The 18701-nt window shown below is 39.7% G+C and overlaps 1 protein-coding gene across 3 annotated transcripts in view; it reads left to right on the top strand.

Moving 5' to 3' along the window:
- The first annotated feature begins 3791 nt into the window (after nucleotides 1-3791).
- Nucleotides 3792-18701, top strand: part of ptpro (protein tyrosine phosphatase receptor type O) — a 171239-nt gene continuing 156329 nt past the window's right edge. The window contains exon 1 of one of the 3 annotated variants that reach the window (XM_043713538.2): nucleotides 3792-4138. In XM_043713538.2, the coding sequence (XP_043569473.1) occupies nucleotides 4064-4138 (75 nt within the window). In that variant the 5' untranslated portion in view covers nucleotides 3792-4063. The remainder of the gene's footprint in view (nucleotides 4139-18701) is intronic. The other 2 variants (XM_043713539.2, XM_043713540.2) reach the window with 2 other exon arrangements.

Here is an 18701-nt window from a genome sequence, read left to right on the forward strand (position 1 = left end):
CAACTGAGAAAATGAAAAAGGGGTGGGATGAGTAAATAAGAAATCGATAGTTAGATTTTTAACATATCAGAAAATGATACAAGTAGGAAAAAATGATTAGTTAATTGCAGCCTTCTCCCACGTGTGGTATGTTCACCCAGAATTCGTAGTCAGTAGTGAAACAAGGTGCTTGCCGCTGTCCTGAAAGAAAGCCCGGCTGAGATAGATAGCTATTTCTGTGGTAATAACTTCAACTTCCTTGATTATAATTTTTTTTAATGGGCTTTCCCCAGTACTGTACCTGGTGCAGACCAAACAGCCAGTCACATTAAAGAATTCACAGACAACAACTAGGAAGCGAACAGCACTTACAAGCAAAGTGAAATGGAAAAAAATGGTACAAATTCTGAGGCTGAAATATCTTAAAAATCATTCTGAAGAACTCGTTTAAGAATTATTTAAACTTTTCTGGTTGAATAGATCCAGGATTTTGATTTTAAATCCAGGTTCGGGAGTCTGCACTCAGATTATTTCCTGGTTCCTTCGTGGCTGGTCACTGACTAGATGCTTATCCTCAGACTGTGATGCTCTCATGGTCTCAACAATGGCACTCAGTTCTGCTCAGGGGTGGGAGCTGTTAGCTAAGCACAGCCCTCAAAGGCTAGCCATGATGGGGGCTGCCAGTGCCTTGTCTAATGAGGTTGGACATCAGAGGACCAGCACAGCATAGAGTCATGGTCCAATAGCCAAGTAAAATTTACTGCGTATGATCCGCAACAAAAACCCTTTGTGGAAAAATTATTTATTCAAAAAAGTATTGCTTGATGGATCCCCACTTGCTACCCAAAAAGTATGTACCGGCCAGATTAGGACATGTGATTTAAGTTTGAAAGTCCCTTGCCAGCAAATAAATCCCTCAAGGAGCTCATTGGACAGCTCATGGGAGGTAAGTGGGGTTCCTGATTCTCTCCCAACCCTTGCTTGGAAAATCCCAGTATCTCCTTTAATTACAGGGACTCTGAGATACCATCCAGGAGTGTTATTATCCAAGCATCCATTCTCATTCCCCTCAGGCAACTGAGAATCTTAGGTGTAGTTGATAACCAAACCACCTTTTATTCATGACATATTCCATAGATATTTCATAACATTCCTCATATCTTTGAGGTCAGATTATTTAGTCATCAGTGTTTTTTAGTTACCTTCAGAAATGCAGCTAAATGTGTTGAAAAACGTTCACCTTTAACTGGGATGTGTGACAATGAAATGAAGGTGGAAAGGGGATAGGTTCGCATTATATTCAATGATTTCGCTGTCGACAGGGTGGGTGGTTAGGTGGCAGGGAAGATGGGTGATTAAGAGAAATGGGGGCTAGGGTAATGAGAGGTGGGGATGTGGAGGGGCGATGGATTGGGGAGGGGTGGAGATTGGGTAGATAAGGATGCAGTAGCTCAGGGGATGACGGGGGGAGAAGTGCTGGTGGAGTCACATTGTATAGTCTGTGGCAGGACAGTGAATGATAGACCTCTACCACAGGAATTCGTGTTAATCTTTGTTTGTGGTCAGATTCAGGGAGATAATGACAGTGAATGCTGACAGCTCACCAGCAAATATCCTGCACATTCCAGGTCAATGAGTCTTTGCAGCTGCTTTGGCAAATCAATAGGACTAAAAGCAACAATTAACCAATAGCAACAAGAAATGATCTCAGCTCAACATTAGTTAAAGTAGAGGCAGCCTTTACTCATGCTGATTGTAGGTGAATGAAGTGAGGAGCTGGAAATCATGATTTTATCAGGATGAGTAATCAAACCTGAGTCTGTGTTTCAAAATGCAAGGAGTGTGAAAGACAACTGCCCTACTCCCATCATTTAGAGGGGGATGTTCCTTCCTCCTACTCTCCTGATTTTTGGCTACTCCGTGTAGATGGAAATCGGAGAGTTGGAGGACCTCCTCGTGGATGTGGCTGGGGAGGCAGCTGCCAGATTGAGGTTGAGTATGGCTGGTGGAATTGTTCACCCTGGCAGCCAGTGACTCTACCATTGGCACTGATGTGTGCTCAAATACAGTGTCTGCCAATACGCATTTGTGACTGCTGGGCTTTGGAAGGATGGGAGTGCACTGTTGACACAAGGAACAATGTTATGATTTGATAAGATTCCTGTTTTATTTATAATTTGCTGCTTATTTCATGTGCCCATTTTTAGAAAGGAATAGGTTTACTGCATTAACTAATTTGGTGAGACCTGGAGGAATCCAGTGGTATCCTAATTGCTCAATTAAGATATAGAGACCTGGATCTAATAAATCTGAACTACACTTGGGCCAGTAGTTCACACTGTCAATAGTCTGTCTGTTACCTTTGATCAAAAGCTAAACTCACCCAGACATATAAATAGACTGGCTGCAAGAGCAGGTCAGAGCAGGAACATTGCAGCAAGTAACTAATCTTTTGACTCCCCTAAGCCTGTCCACCATCAACAAGGTACAAGTCAGGAGTGTGATGGAATACTCACCACTTGCCTGGATGAGTGTAGCTCCAACAACACTCAAGAAGCTTGACACCATCCAGGACAAAGCAAACCATTTACTTTGTACTGTATCCACAAGCATCCACTTCCTCTGCCGCCAATGCAGTGTACACTATCTACAAGATGGGTACTGCGGAAATTTACCAGGCTCCTATACGACCACTTCCATGTCGAAGGACAAGGGCAGCAAATATATGGGAACACCACCACTTACAAGCAACCCCTCCAAGGCACTCGCCACTCTGAATTGGAAATATATCGCTGTTCCTTCACTGCCACTGGGTCAAAATGCTGACATTCCCTCCCTAAGGGCTTATGGGTCTGCCTATGGCTGCGCTGGTTCAAGAAGGTAGCTCATTACCGGCTTCTCAATGGTAGTTAGGAATGACTCAGCTAGTGCCATTCACGTCCCCTAAGAAACTTAAAAAAAAAATCCATGGTCACAGTTACTATTTAGCAATGTACTTTATAAAATCTTTGAGCTAAGTATTTCATTTAAGTTAGAATTTCATTAAGAACTGTACTCATTAGTAAATAAATCCGGGTTTAGTATTCATATGAATGTGATAGATTTGATTAATTACAAAAAATATATGAATGTTTAAACAAATATTTTGCATGGACAGATAATAGATTGGAGCTGTGTTTATTAATTTGGTGAAAATAGGGAACTTTTATTAAACAAGCAGGAAAATAACAGGGATAGTTCTGATCCCTCCAGATAGTGGTTCAAATCTATTGTCACCTCACTCCTCTTGAATTCATTGAACGATCTAATTATTTGCGTGTTATTTGGAAACTGCATTATTAACTATCCAGAAACAGTCATGAAGGAAGAATATCTAGAAATGGTGATTCTAGAGACAAGGATTTCACAAAGTGAAATTTTAGAGATACAAACTCCCTGCTCCTGTAAGCTTGGTTCAGTTTGGGCTTGGAAAAACCTGTGTTATTAATTGAATGAAGTTGATTTGAAAATTAATAAAAATTGTCATGAATGTTCTTGCTCTCAGTAAGCAGTGGAAATATTCTATCACTGGTGTCCCCTGTGGATTGCAATTTTATTTTTCCTTCAGATATTTCTTGCTCTAGATAAAATGATGGAAGGATCAGTTAATGGAGAGGAACTGAAAGCTTTTGGGGATTGGAGGGAGGTAGTCACAGGCTGGAGCCAAAGGCTCCCTGAAGGATAGGGAAGAGAGAGAGAGAGAGGCGGGGTTAGAGGAAGAGAATGAGCTGTTTGTGCGGGCGATACTCTGTGCCCATTGATTAAATGCAACACAGCTCACTGATGGAGGAGCACAGGACGGAGGTAGTCAGTCTCTCGACTGAATGCGTGGTGTAAGCAGGGACGAGGACATATCTATATCTTTACAGTGGTGCACCCACAAGCCACAGTCGTGACAGTAAACGTGAGGGAGGAACACCACCGGGACCCAGTGTGCAGGATGCAGACTGAGCGGGAGACAGTGCAAATGGTCTGATGCTGCAGGAAAGCGCCATTGTCTGTGTCAGCACCCTAGCCTCCTGCCAGATCTCGCCATCTCTATTAAATGCATTGGGAGCTGCACAGAGGAGCTGCCTGCTCAATGGTGCTTTTTATCGCTTGTTTCCTTTTCGCCATAAAGGTGAGTGGAATGTAGCCTCAAACTGATCGGGTTTAACCCGAGGGCGGTTATTTTCACACAGAAACCGGTCTGAAATTGGCTTGATTACCTCTAAGCTGTGCCATGTGTAGCTCTTGTGCGCTTTCACCATTAATAACCACAATCGGACAGAGAAAAGGTCGCCCTGGAGCAAGCTGCTTTCCCAACAAAATGAAGCCACGTTATTTTCCCCAAGACAACTACATTCCAGCTTCCTTGCAACCACTTACATCAGTTTGCTCACCTCTTGCATTAATGTCTGCTTGGATGAACCATTTTATTGAAATACTGTACTGTAAAATAATGGAACAATTTGGGTTTCTTTGGGAAATAGAAGCTATTCGTTATGACTTTGCCCCTTATTGTTAATTTGTGGGGGTGGGAAATAGCAATTCGGATTTTTTATAATCAGTTCTAGGGAATTTTGCGAAATGAATGCTTCCTTGAATAAATGGGACGAGCCAAGAGCAGTGCTGACCTTTTTCATTGCACGAGTTTAAATAGCCCTACTCCCCAAGGCGAATACCATACTCTGCCTTTGAAAAGCCCTATCGCAGTCATCTCTGTAGTTATTACTTTCGTGTTTGGAAGAGCTGATCGGAAATTGCTGGCGACTTGTGGCAAACGTACAAATGAGAGATTTGACAGCAGCCATTGCATGGATAAACAGGCAACAAAACTAATTAACGACGTTACAACAGAAACGAAATTATTTTTTTCTGAAAATAAAAGTGGTTGCGAGATATAAACTTTTTTTTAAAGTAGGCACAGTCTGGGTGAGCACACATTTCACGATAAACTGCAACTCGTGCATGCACTTTTGTACCTCAGGCACGTGTCCCTGTGTAGTATGTGGAGAAATCTATTCCAGCAACTGTCATTATGATAGACAGTAGGAAGAGTCTGTCATGGGGTTAATTTGTACAAATCCACGTCTTGGCATTTGTGGATCAATGCTAATCAGCAGATAATGTACCTGAAAGAAGCTGGATCCAATCTAGAGGCAGTGGGTTATATTCTGGCCATGTGCAACAAAACCACACAGTCTTCACATGAAATGCTGTGCTCTTTCTCCCTGGTGCACTAGTAAGAGCTTACACAGGCTCAAAAAGCTTGTCTGATCAGTTTTAGGAATGTACATGGGCTGGTTCTTGTTGCCTCTGGGGTGGCACAGTGGCTCAGGGTTTCGCACTGCTGTCTCATAGCACCAGGAGCCCGAGTTAAATTCCAGCTTCAGGTGACTGTGTGGAGTTTGCACATTCTCCCCGTGTCTGCGTGGGTTTCCTCCCACTATCCAAAGATGTGTAGGTTAGGTGGATTGGCCAGGCTAAATTGCCCATAGTGTTCAGGGCTGTGTAAGTTGGGGTAATTGTGGAGTAATAGGATAGGAGAATTGTTCTGGGTGGGTTACTCTTTGGAGGGTTAGTGTGGACTTGTTGGGTGAAATGGCCTGTTTCTACACTGTAGAGATTCTATGATACTCCCTAGAATATTAGAAACAAGAACCGATATTCCTGGAAAATCTCTGCAGGTCTGGCAGCATCTGTGGAGAGAAATTTGAGTTTTCATTTTGAGTTGAGTGACCCTTCTTATCCCTAGGATAGTGCCTGGTTAAGATGGAGAATTGCTAATCTTTTCAAGCTAGGTTTATTTTATATCTTCACACACTTTTGGCTTTGGGGAAAATATTGGGAAGGTATCAGAAGAATAAGTAGGCTGAATATCAGCCACTTCAACTACATCATGAATGCTCCTTCCATAAGCCTGGAGTGGGACTAGAACTTAGCTTAAAGGCACATGCACTGCCCATTGAATCACACAGCTGGGTACTGTGTGTCTGCTTTACAGCATGAAATGGTGCATTTTGAAGAAATACTACAGTTTCTGATTCAAAATTGAAATGAAATTTGCTTTGAATTGTGAGTCATTGATGGAGATGAGCAATGGTATACTTTTACAGCAGTATTGTCAGATAATGACCTGATCAGTCTCTTAAACTGGAATAAATCGTGGGTGGGTATCATTGAAGTGCATTCATCTCACATATTCAGAAGATGTGTACATTTGACAAACTTAAACTGGCAACTCCAAAGGAACTTCTGACAGCAATAAAGCAAAATAATTAAAATTGTACTTCAAAAAGATTCAGCCTCATTGAGTAGAGACTGTATCATTTCATGTTTGACCAAGTATCTTCACCTCCATAGAATTGGCCACCTCCAACCTTATCTGAATGATTATATTTGCATTCATATATGCAATGATTTGATGTCTTTTGTTCCAATAAAGGCCACACTAGTTTAGTTTGACATTGACTGGAATCTTGTACCATCCAATCAAACAATTACATTTGTGTGCAAAATGGTCTGGGGCTTCACAGAGGAAAAATGAATGTGACTCAATGGTTTATTTGGATTTAAAGAGAGCATTGGAGGTGAGGGGATTAAAGTAGTTTTATGTGGCAGAGTTTTGAGTTTCCAACCCAAGGTAGCTTGCAGTTTCATTAGAAATTTCATTGATTAAGGTCCAACACCTTAGTACTGATAGATTCAGATGCATGATGCTGAGGAATTTCTCACTTTTAAAATCATTTGCTGTTTGAATTTCTCCTCTACTCCTTAAGGGTGTTAGTACTTTACATTTAAGCACATCTTTCTGATTGTAATTAAATTGCACTTAAGGTATTGGCCCCAAATGTGGTATCATGTAGTGTGGCCCTAGTGAGCCCCTGTATAAATTTATGCAGTCTTTGTTTGCATCATTTAAATATTGAGCTGCGTTTTGGAAAAAAGGCAGCATCAGAACAAAATTACACCCCATCAATCCAACAGAACAATAAGCATTAATTTATGTAATTTTCCAGTGAGTAATGAACTTAATTGTATATCTTATGAAATTAAGCTGTATCCTAGCAACTGGTGTTTCATTTTTCTTTGTGCTAAATGCAGCTTTAGGTAGCACATGACCTCATTTGCTTACCTTTAACACTTCCTTCCCGCACTGTCACTCAATGATAAATGATACAGTGTTCAGATTGTCTCATCTCCTTACTCTGAGGCTTTTCCAACCTCACTTTAGAGGCAGTCAAAATGAAATTAAGAAAATCACACTGCTGAAGATTAAAGAGCCAGTATGTCATCTGCACATGCACATACATTCACCTACATATGCACACATACACATACACACAATTGACTTTGTTCCTTTTCACACCTTCATACCTCTCAGTCAACCCATCACCACCATTAGCAGGCTCTTTGTCTTTGGTTCCGAGCACCTTAAAATCTGTTCCATTCATTCCTCCTCCTGCTCTGACCACAACATTAAAAGCATCAATTCTAAATTCTTTCAGCTGTGAAGAGGAGTTGTATCAGATCAAAATGTCAACCCTGTTTTTCTCACCACTGATGTTGCCAGAGCTGCTGAGTTTCTTAAGCACTTTGTTTTTATTTCATATTTCCAACATCAGTATGTTGCTTTTTCTTGGTGAGCTGGTTGGCATTTCCCTGATGCATCTTAACAAATTAACTGAGGAATTATGAGAAAAGATGCAAACTAATAAAAATCTACTGTAAACATTGGCATACAGCATTGTGACAAATATATAGTGTGAAAGTCATTTAGCTGACTACTTTAAAGCTCATATTTAACATGCCTCCATAGGCAAAGAGGCCATTTGGCTTATCAAATGGACTTGATCCTGAATCAAAGATGAATGCATTTCATTCCTACAGTACAATTTTAGAATGCACTTGCCCTAGATTTCCCAAAAATGGCTGCAGTCAGAAATCTGGCCTTCTGTTCATCCCCTGCCTTGATTGACAAAGATCAAACTATTGTGTGAATACCTCTCCAACCTTCAATTTCTTTGCACCAATTATTGATCCAGGTCTAAAGATTGAGGGGCTGCTGATGTTAGTGGTCTTGCCTGCTAATTGATTCTGAATCGATTACCTTGTCTGGGAGTCTCTTCTGAATCTGTGAGGGTGGGGGTATAGAGTATTTTTCTAATCTTTGCTGGAAGCTTATGACTTCTTTATTAGTAACAAAAATATTTTGTTCTATTTTAAGAATATAATGATGGATAACATTCAGATTATTTCTGCAAATACACAAATGCAAAACTCAGAAAATTTTCTTCGTTTAAACTAGTTTTAACTGGATTTAAGGGAACATTGTACATTTCAAAGTCTCAATTATGTCATTCTTTTTCTTTCAATATCTCATTTGTATTTAAAATGTGTATTGATTAGATAGTTTGCGTTCTCCAGTACTCTCAAGCATGGTACATTGATTGATAAGCTTTATCCTTGATATAATATGATTCAAGTCACTATGCAAATTATAAAAGGTTGTGAAAATTTTTCATGCAGTGGTTAATAAGTATTCCATTGAGCTATTTAGTAATCGAATTGGATTCAGTTGTAAACTTTGTGGGTTATGTTTTGTCTGCAGCACTTGGACTTAATCTAGTCTAGTGTGATAGATCCAGAGTTAGCAAGGATGTTCTTTATTGTGAAGTTTTCTTACATGAAGAACTAAGAGCTTAGACTTTCTCAGCTTCTAATGACAGAAATATGTAGCATATATTTTGATGTTTCACAAACTAAACTTTTCTTTAGAGGAACATATTCTTTCCCTGAGCTGCCTATATTCTTGGAGTGTAAATTGCTTTTGACCTCAGTCATGTGTCCTTGAAAACTGCCTCACAGCTTTTAATCTCTCTTTTTAATACTAAAATCAATCCTTAATTATTCTGAAATAAAAACAATGTCATAACTTTCAATGTTTATCCCAACTATTGTAAACCAGCAGTAAAAACAATCTACTGGACTAGATCACTGTTTCAGAAGGTCTTTCTGACCTGGTGGTTTTTTAACTCTCACAAAGGTAATCAAACACACATACTGCTATTTTAAATTTGAAACTGTAAAAAAAATGTTGTATTGGAAACCTTTCATAACATCACACCCTTTTTATACAGCACTTCTGAAGATTTTATTTCCAAAGTTAAAGCAGGAATATTTGAGAGAAAAGATTGTTTGACTGCTTGGGCAACTGGAAGACTAAAGTCTCGTGATGAAATTTGCAAGAATGTATTTCGACATGGCAAACCTAATTGATCCTATCCCTTTCTACAAGCCAGCTGACTTCTATTCCATACTGAGTTTTGTAGGGCAGTATCCACTTTCCTACCATATTACTGCCTGAGCTGTGAAATCCACAGCTACCTTTGTGTTTTCTGAGAAGCATCAGAGGGATTTTGACTAAAGCTTGAGAGAAAGTCCAGATGGCTTTTAATAGGGGCTAAAACAGTCTATAAACTGTTACACATATCACAATTAAAATAATTTATTTGAATTTCAGAAGTGTAAAGTATAAAAGTGTTGCAAAATAGAATAAAACATTGTTCACAAAAAAAACTTTGACCTTACAATAACAAAAAAATCAGAAAATTTATAGGCTAATCACTGCAAGTATTCGATGAGGACATAATAGAGATGTATAGTACAGAGGATAAATGGACTTGGGAGGTTTTGACATGGAAATTTTAAATAATATTCCGCAACCAAAATTAATATATGCATAAGACGTTAGATATATGACTTCAAACTTCCAAAGATTTTCCAAAAAGGCTATTTTTTAAAAGCATACATCCCTCATAGGATCTATCAGAGTCAGATTAATGAGGAGAAGGATCTTCAAAAGGCAGTTAAAAAAAAATCCTGGAGCAAGGAGTGAAACAGAAGAGATGTGATTGCACGTAATGAGAAATAAAACCGAGATCTAGATGAGGACCCATAAATCATGGCTTGTCAGTATTGTGGTAAAGCACGAGTGGAAAAAACAATGGCTGAATGTATTTTGTGCATTTAAAAATACACAAACATTTTTCTCAGAGAAATGCTTTTGACAAGGTGTCATATGACACACTGGGCAATTGCCAAGTTCCAAGTTGGATCCAAAATTGACTGTGGCAGGAAGCAAAGGGTAATGGCTGAAACGTGTTTGTTGTAACTGGAAGGCTGTTTGTGGCAGGATTCCAGAGGGTATAGCACCGGGTTCCTTGCTTTTCTTGATGCACATCAGTGATTGAAAACCACTGGGCACATGTTTAATGAGTGCACTTATGATACCAAAATTGGTCATTATAGTTGACCAGCAAGAGGAAAACTTCAGATATTAGGAATATGTCAATGGAATCAGCAGGTGTGCAGAAATGTGGCAAATGAAATTCAGTCTGGAGTAGTGCATTTGGGAATAACAAGCAAGGCAATTGACCACACAAATGATAAGATTGTGAGAAATGTAGAGGAACAGAGGGACCTGTGAATACCTATAGGTTGCTGAAGGTGGCTAAGAATGCATGCAATATATTTGCTTTATTAACCAAGGTATAGATTATAAGAGCAGGGATATTATGTGAGAGGTGCTTAAAACATGAGGACAGGGTTACAATAGTCCCTACTTGTTGTGGTCACCACATTGCTGTAATGTTGTGGTTGCAGTAGAGAGGGTAGACGTGATATTTGTAGGCATGCTGCCAGGAATTGAGAATTTTAGCTTCGGGAAAGGATTGTTACGCTATGGGTGGGATTGTTTTCTCTTTGGAAAAATGAGGTTGGGGAGAGATTTAATTGAGATACGTATAATTATGATTTGTACACCCCAGTCCAACGCTGGCATCTCCAAAGTTAAAAATCACACAACACCAGGTTATAGTCCAACAGGTTTAATTGGAAGCACACTAGCTTTTGGAGCGCCGCTCCTTCATCAGGTGGTTGTGGAGAACACAATTGTAAGACACAGAATTTATAGCAAAAGTTTACAGTGTGATGTATAATTTGATGTTTGGTCACCTTCTCAAAGAACTTCAAAATATTCTTAGTTATACAAGTTAAATGTTGTAGCCTACATGGCTATGTAGAACACTCCGAGGATGTGATTAAACTGGATAGCTTTTTTTTCAGCTGGCAGAAACATGTCTGACCAAATGACCACCTCCTATGCTGTAAATTTTCAATTTTTTCAGCTTTTCAATGAAGTTAGGCAAAAACAAAGCGAAGCCATTCTTGTCAGGTGAGCAGAAAATGAAAAAGCTATTTGAGTAGAATGTTGAGTGAGATTGGATGAGATTCAGACTGGAGCTGACAAAGAGGGAGCGACAATCCCTAGGTAAACAGCAATGCAAGAGAGCAATGTAATATCACTGTCATTTGTATGAAGATGAGCATTAGACTGTGAGATCCTAATGCAAACTCAGGGATGTAGCGTGGGCATGCTGTCAAGCTCATCGAAAAATGTGTATTTAGGAAAGTGAGAGTCCTGAATTTTAAATGCTACAACAATTAGTTGCGAGATTTTAAAATCTGACAATACTTTCGATTGATCAAAATCACTGACATAGCTCGTGGCTTGACTAAAAGTGATGGAACGTGTGCTAAGGCATTATGAGGTTGAGTTGATTCGTAGGAAAACCAAATAAATGTCTAAAGCCAGGTGCTTGTTCCCTCTGATATGCACCAAAGAAACGAATAGCCATTAATTCCGTCCACTTGCTGGAAGGAAAATAATACAGAGAAGATGGTTATAGTAAAACCAAAGAAATAAGTCAGGGATCAAAGGAATGATGAGTGTTAAAGCTGAACAGTTAAAGGAAGAGAAAAGGAATGTTTTCCAATGTATGCTACAGAGGAACTAGCGGGCTGAAGAAGGGCTTATGCCCGAAACGTCGATTCTCCTGTTCCCTGGATGCTGCTTGACCTGCTGCGCTTTTCCAGCAACACATTTCCAGCACAGAGGAACTAGCATCAAGGTTAACAAATGCTTAACAAATGTCTTTTGCACTCTGAGTGCAATTTGTAGCTATTTGCAGTACAATGGCATAAAGACTCCTCAAAATTATACACATTTTAGTTGTCTTTTTGGTCAAATTACACACACTAGAATGTTATTTAGATTATCAAAGCTTCAGAAGATTTCAAGTATCCAAATCACAGTGTTAAATAACACTAAAGGATCTGATGTTATTGTACATAGTTTACAGATACATTATCTAAGGTTGAATAAATCCTGCTGAGCATTAAGAGAATCTATATGGAGTGAGTAAAAGGTTAGAGATGTGATGGAAAAAGCAGAGAAGGATGATTTGGGTGAAATCAGGTGTAGCCAGGGCTATAACAGACTCTAAAGTATTGGTTGTTCACCCTGTTTTCTGATTGGTTAACTTTCATTTCACTCCACCTATTTAGCATTTCCCATTTTTGTGTCCAGTTTCATAGTGGTGCCCTCAGGGACAGTGTCTCTAACTCTGAGTTAAAGTCCCATCTGCTCTAGAGGATTGTACTAACATCTCTGAACAAGTTAGTTCAGAAGGAAGCAAACATTCTGATTAAGCTTGATAAATGCTTGACAATTTACATGCCAATTGTATAAATGAACTGCAAGTTGTTATCATGGGGGTAGTTCATTCATGGTTGCCACAAAGAATGAAATGATTACGGTGGTACAGATCAAGTGGAGGACTAAGTCATTGCCACAACGAAGACAATACTCCAAGACAGGACACACAAAGGAAACGTTATGAAAGCTCCAGTCTGCTAACCTGTGCAGTTTACTAATTTAGTGTATGTAGTGTCTTTACTGCTAAATGATTATCCATTGGGGGTAAGGGCACCCACAGTCTCCAGTTTAAAAAGAAAGATGATACCTGTAGCAGAGGCTTGAATACATGAACCAATCCCATATTTGCTCATATTTTTGAAAATGGGAGACGGAAAGTAAGACTCCAGTTTATAGGGGTCTCCGATCTAAGCATTGACTCAGTCAGTAGACTGCTTGTTTAATCAAGAAAATCAGTAAATCTGCAGGCCTCATAGCCACAATAGTGTTTATTCATCTAGTGGTTCTTAAAGATCAGTATATTTGTGTTGAAGTGGCTTTAGTTCATTGTAAGGCCATAAGTCATAGGAGCAGAAGAAGGCCATTTGGTCATTACATTGACTCCACCATTCAATGGTCATCTAATAATCCTCAGCTTCACTTACTTCCCTTATGCCATTAGTCTTGACCCCCTTCCTGATTTTAATCTGTCTATCTCAGCCTTGAATACACATGATGATCTATACACACTAGGCCTCAGCAGTAAAGAATTCCACAGATTTGCTATTTGCAGAGAAAAAAAAATTCTCCTCATCTCTGTACTAAATGGATGACTTCCAACTCTGAAATTATAGCCCTCTGGTCCTAGATTTTCCGATAAGGGGAACCAACATTTTCTGTCAAGTTCCCAAAAAATCTTGTGTTTCAGTATGGTCTTTTCTCACTTTTTGAAACTCCAGGGAGTACACGCACAATCTTTTCAACCTCTCCTTATAAGAAAATCCCTCCATATCCAGAATTAACCAACTTAACCTTCTCTGGACTGCCTTCAATGATTTCACACTAACATCAGTGATGTATAATAGTACTGAGCAATGAAAAGAATTCTGGGACTCAAGTAAATGGCAAATACACATTGGCTTTATATGATGAGTATTTCTCACTAATATATATTAAGATTTACATAAGTGTGACTATACTCATTCTACTTATGTTTTCAAAACTTTGGTTTTACTTTCATCAAAGTATCCCAGAAGCTTTAGTAAACACAAAAATAATTTTGCTCATACAAAGCAAGAGGTAAACAGTCTGATTAAGCAAATTTTTCTTCAGAACATGCATGGATAAAGGAATGTGCCATCGTTCACTTTATAAATAGTGGATAGTATCTGTCGTAAAGCGTAGGGCCTTGGGGTAATTTTCTTTATCTGCATCTGAGAAGGAGCATTTCTCCCCAACCGTCTCTCTCTCTCTCTCTCTCTCTCTGAAAGCTCTTGCTTCCAATCAGGTACATATGGACATACGTGGGGAGAATTTGCAGGCAACAATTATTCCAGCGTTCACTTGAACAATAGCTTGTGCAAAGCCAACATTTTTATAAGATGCAGTTTACTCTAACCAGTCATCTGAGTGGAAATGTTAAGAACATCAGAACTAGGAGCAGGAGTAGGCCGTCTGTCCCTTCGAGCCTGCTCCTCCATTCAATAAGATCATGGCTGATTTTTTCATGCACTCAGATCATGAAATCATCTGAATGTTACCAGCAATGAGAAAATCGCCCTTGATGTAAGTGGCTAAGCCCACAGAAGCAAAGCAAAATCCATTATATTTTCTTTAGCAATTTAGTCACGCTTCACCGAGCAGGGCTGGTGTTGCATAGATGCACAAGTTAAATGTTTACAGGGCTAAGAAATTAATGCAAAGAATTATGAGCCTGCGACCTGATTAGAGTTCAATGAGAGTTAAAAACCAAAGGTGTCAGATTTATGGATACCTTGTCACTAATATGTGGTATTCTAGCTTGTCCAGTTTATTGCCACGAATCCTCCTCTGTCTATGCTGAGTCTAGGGCCTATCTAATTATTGGTGCCAGAGGATAGATCACTTGCTCTAAACAGAAGAGACACTTGTCCTAGTAACAAGGTAGTGTATTGAATATCAGCAGTAGATACAGTTTATAATAACTTGCTTGGCATAATTGCCAAGAGCCCTTGGGAGCTGTATAGAACACATCTGCTCCCTTTGGGTACTCATGCAGAGCTCACTGTTTCAGTCAGAAGACTGTGGCCTCACTGGTCACTTTTACATGAACATTCACTCATTCAGAGCTGTTACTTTATACACCAAACTAGCTCAATGTGATAACACAAAGAAAAGATTTAACTATACTACAAGATCTATGTTGTTGTTATTTTTGTAATATTCCTGTTTGTTTTGTAAAGTATCCACATGTGGTACTGGTGTTGTATCACTTGTTGATGTGCATTCTGTGGGAATTGGTGCAAACTATTTTCACACCTATGGTCATTTTCATGTAGGCGCACTTAGTACTCATGTTGGTCAATGATATAATTACATCGTGAGCGCAAGTTCAGGGCTTAAAGATTCTGTGTCACAGAAAGAAGGTGCATTTAACATTACTCCAAAACTTTCTGTGGATTATGTTGCTTGCAACTGAAAATGTTCCTGATGTGGACTCGATCCATTTGTAATGAGGTCTGAGATTAGTTATGGGAGGAGAATTGTGTGTTGCATAATTATTGCTTCCAAACAGTGCAGGAGAGAAAGTTTAGTCGTGTCCACTATGAGCAGGTAAGGAGAGTCATAGCTCTCTATTTTAATACCCCTCCCCCTGGGTCAGTTATAGCAAATAATATTTTTATTGCTTCCATTTTGGCACAAAGCTTCAATCCGACTTAATCTGATCAAACATGAAGGAGAGCTGGAGTGAAGCTTTTATTAAGTGAAATGATGGAGTTTTAATTCCCAAAGAAAAAGGAAAAAAGTAACTAAAAGAAAATGACAAATGCTTGCAAAATGCAGGAACTGAACTTTGAAAGAAGGAGTGAGGAGTATTTGCACAGACAGGAAGATAAAGGATGTGCCATTTACAACCTTTGGGAGAGTGAACATCTGTGTCCTACCTGCTCGATAGTTGCTGTGTTTCCTCAGGAGTCTTGAAGCTTGCACATACCCTTGATTTTTCAGTCAATCAAAGTTTCTTCAACTTGTCTTTGTCACTGTTGCTGAATTATGAAGCTTGAATTGAGAGGGCAGCTTTCCATAACCTTGCAGTGTTCATCCCATGTTGCTTTCTTTCGTGCTTGTTGCTCAAAGCGACCTACTGAAATAGGGTTCATTTATATATTCCCACACTAGCTCCATTGTCTTTTCCAACCTGAACACTCTGGAGGCAACCTTTCATTTTCAATATGTGAAATTGTTGTGTACATAAAACAAGAGGTGCAATTTTCTTCTCGTCTCAGAGTTTAAGTGGTTCTTGATTAAAACAATAATTCTGAGAGAGCCAGTTTTAAATATTTTCTGTCTTTTCTGGGGTTGTCAGATAATCATAGCCAATGACTGTCCTTTATTAATGACAATGTTAATTTATGAATATCTGAGGTTTTTAAGTAAAATGAGAAAAACTTAGGATTGATGGACCATTTCACTACAATTGTAACAAATTTTTTTGTCCATCTACTTATTCAGGTGATTGTATATTATTCAGGGACACAAGTCGGAAGGAAGGAATGAGTTGTCCCTCTGTTTAAATTTCTCCCTCAGCTAATCCTGTCAAAAACAACGTAACAAATAATTTCTCTTGTTGCTGCTTATGTGCACCCATTTCATTTAGTAACTGCAATGGCACTTCAAAAGTAATTTATTAGCTAGACATCACTTCTGAATTTCTAGACAAAGTGCTGGGTGGTGAATGAACACAAGTTTTTTTTTCTTGTGTTGTATGTAGCTGATTAAATATTAATATTGCAAATGATCCCTCTCTCTCTCTAAGTTACAACTTTTGTAAATCTATCAGAGTAGATTTGTTGCTTCCAATTAGTGCATTACAGCTAAACTAATATTAAGCGGGTTACTTGATGTGATCCTGTGCTGTTGTACAGAATGATTCTGGCCTGAATTGTACTGTCAAGAGGAAATGTGAAGGAAGGAGGATGATCATGCTGGGAGCTTCAGCCAAAACTGACTGCAGAATCACATTACAGTCAGCATTTTTATGGGGCTGAAGCTTCTGTCTTTAACTGAAGACCTATAGACAGCAACGAATCACCACACGAACAATTAAGAATGTTTGAACTTTTTTTGTGCTGGTAGTGCTCTTTCCATGATTGGGAATTACTTCCTTTTCAGTGGAGTTAATCCCAATGTCCAATTGCAATCCAAGTCTATAAAAAAGAATATCTCAGCACTGTTAAATTATATGCGCTACATAAAGCATTGATTATGTTTCTTTCAATCAATAGATCTTTTGCAAAGATGGTTAGAGAAGTACCGTAAAGAACTTGCGCTTGTACATCATGTTTCATGATTTCCGGATGCCCAACAGTACTTTACAGTCAATGGTGTAATGTTGGAAACATAGCCATTTAAAGCAGAATAGCAGGGATAAATATTCACCAGGTCACCAGCTCTTCAAATGGTCAGTATGGGAACACTTCACATTCAGCGGTTACAATGGGGCTTTGGTTTAATGCTTCATCTGAAAGATGACAGCCTCCCTCAGCATTGCACTGAGGGTGTTGACCTGGATTAAGTGTGGGGATGGGAATGGATCCCACAATTGTTTAGTTGGGAGAGTTGAGCCCATAGCTGATCCACCTAATAGAGATCATTTCAGTGATGGATAAGGTTTCGAAGAAAGCATTTGGGCTGAATCTGGCATCCCTTTGACTAAGGGTCAATCTTGTCGAGTTTCTCGCCATGAGGAGTAGTGAATTTTCTCACTGCATTTTCCAAACTCACCTCACTAACCATCCACCCTGCCCTTCTTAGTTTCTAGATTCCTAGTTCCATGCTAATGCTCGCTGTCCCCAGAGCAACTCTTTGAAGTCATTTGTAAAAGCCCATTGTGTATCTGGAGAAGCACATTGCTGCACATTTGCCCTGGACAAGGCAGACAAGGGAAAATTGGTGCCTCGCTTTACTGGAGAGATGAGGCATCCCCCCTGCCCTCCCCACCACCCCCCCCCCGCCCAAACCAGTCAGCATTGGACGCCGCTACACCATATCATGGTCCAAGATTGCCACGTGGATCAGTACAAATCTCTGGAGGAAAACACAGCACTGTAGGGAAAAGGTTAATATTCTTTTCCATATTATCAGTGGAAATATCACCATCTTCTGTCTGGTATCTCTCAACTTATCTGCTGCTGTACCCACCTCTTACTAAGGTACAAGCTGTCACTCTGTCCCTATTGCCTACAACATCTTCCCTCAGTCGTGTCACCTGGCACTAATCATCTGTGCTTCCTGATCACTTGCTCAGGACACCTAACCAGCTTCAATTATCATTGTGACAGTTGTGCAGTCCACTTTTATCTCTCTTTCTCTCATTCCAACAGGAACACCAGGGCCCAGAAAGGCAGCAAGAATGAAATGCCTGGCTTTTGACTTCTCACCCCTTATGTGGAGAGGAACTTGACTCTGACTGCCTGAGCCACTAGCTGACTGTACCCAAGTCCCTAGATTGGTATCACGGATTGCCCTTGTCTTACTATGCTGAGATCCCTGAAGGAAGACCATCTCTCTTAACTTGACTGAGGATTGCTAACAGCTGTGTTAAGCTTCCTGTTTTTCATTTGCCTGCACAAAATGCCATGGCAATACAGCAGCAATGTCAGCTTAGTATCTCTGGCTGAGAAGGCAATGTGCAAAAAGGAAAGGAAAAACAGGGATGCTGTGAGGAGTCAGGTGGGCACAGAAAGTGGGCACTAAGAGACTCCAAGACGCAGCACTGAAATACAGAGGTATCCAATGGTAGATTTGAGATGTGTCATGAGGGTTCTTGGAAGCTGATACACCTTGGATTCCAATCTGAGTGGGTGTGGCCAGTGTTTGTGGAGCATACCTTGAAATAATAATGCCTGGTGTCCATTCTGGTGGTTGCTTTGCTGGGAGCAATGAATAGAAGTCACTAGATACC

The sequence above is a fragment of the Chiloscyllium plagiosum genome, unplaced genomic scaffold, assembly GCF_037043375.1.
Source record: "Chiloscyllium plagiosum isolate Xiang-an unplaced genomic scaffold, Cpla_swu_hap1 HiC_scaffold_23, whole genome shotgun sequence".
Classification (NCBI taxonomy): domain Eukaryota; kingdom Metazoa; phylum Chordata; class Chondrichthyes; order Orectolobiformes; family Hemiscylliidae; genus Chiloscyllium; species Chiloscyllium plagiosum.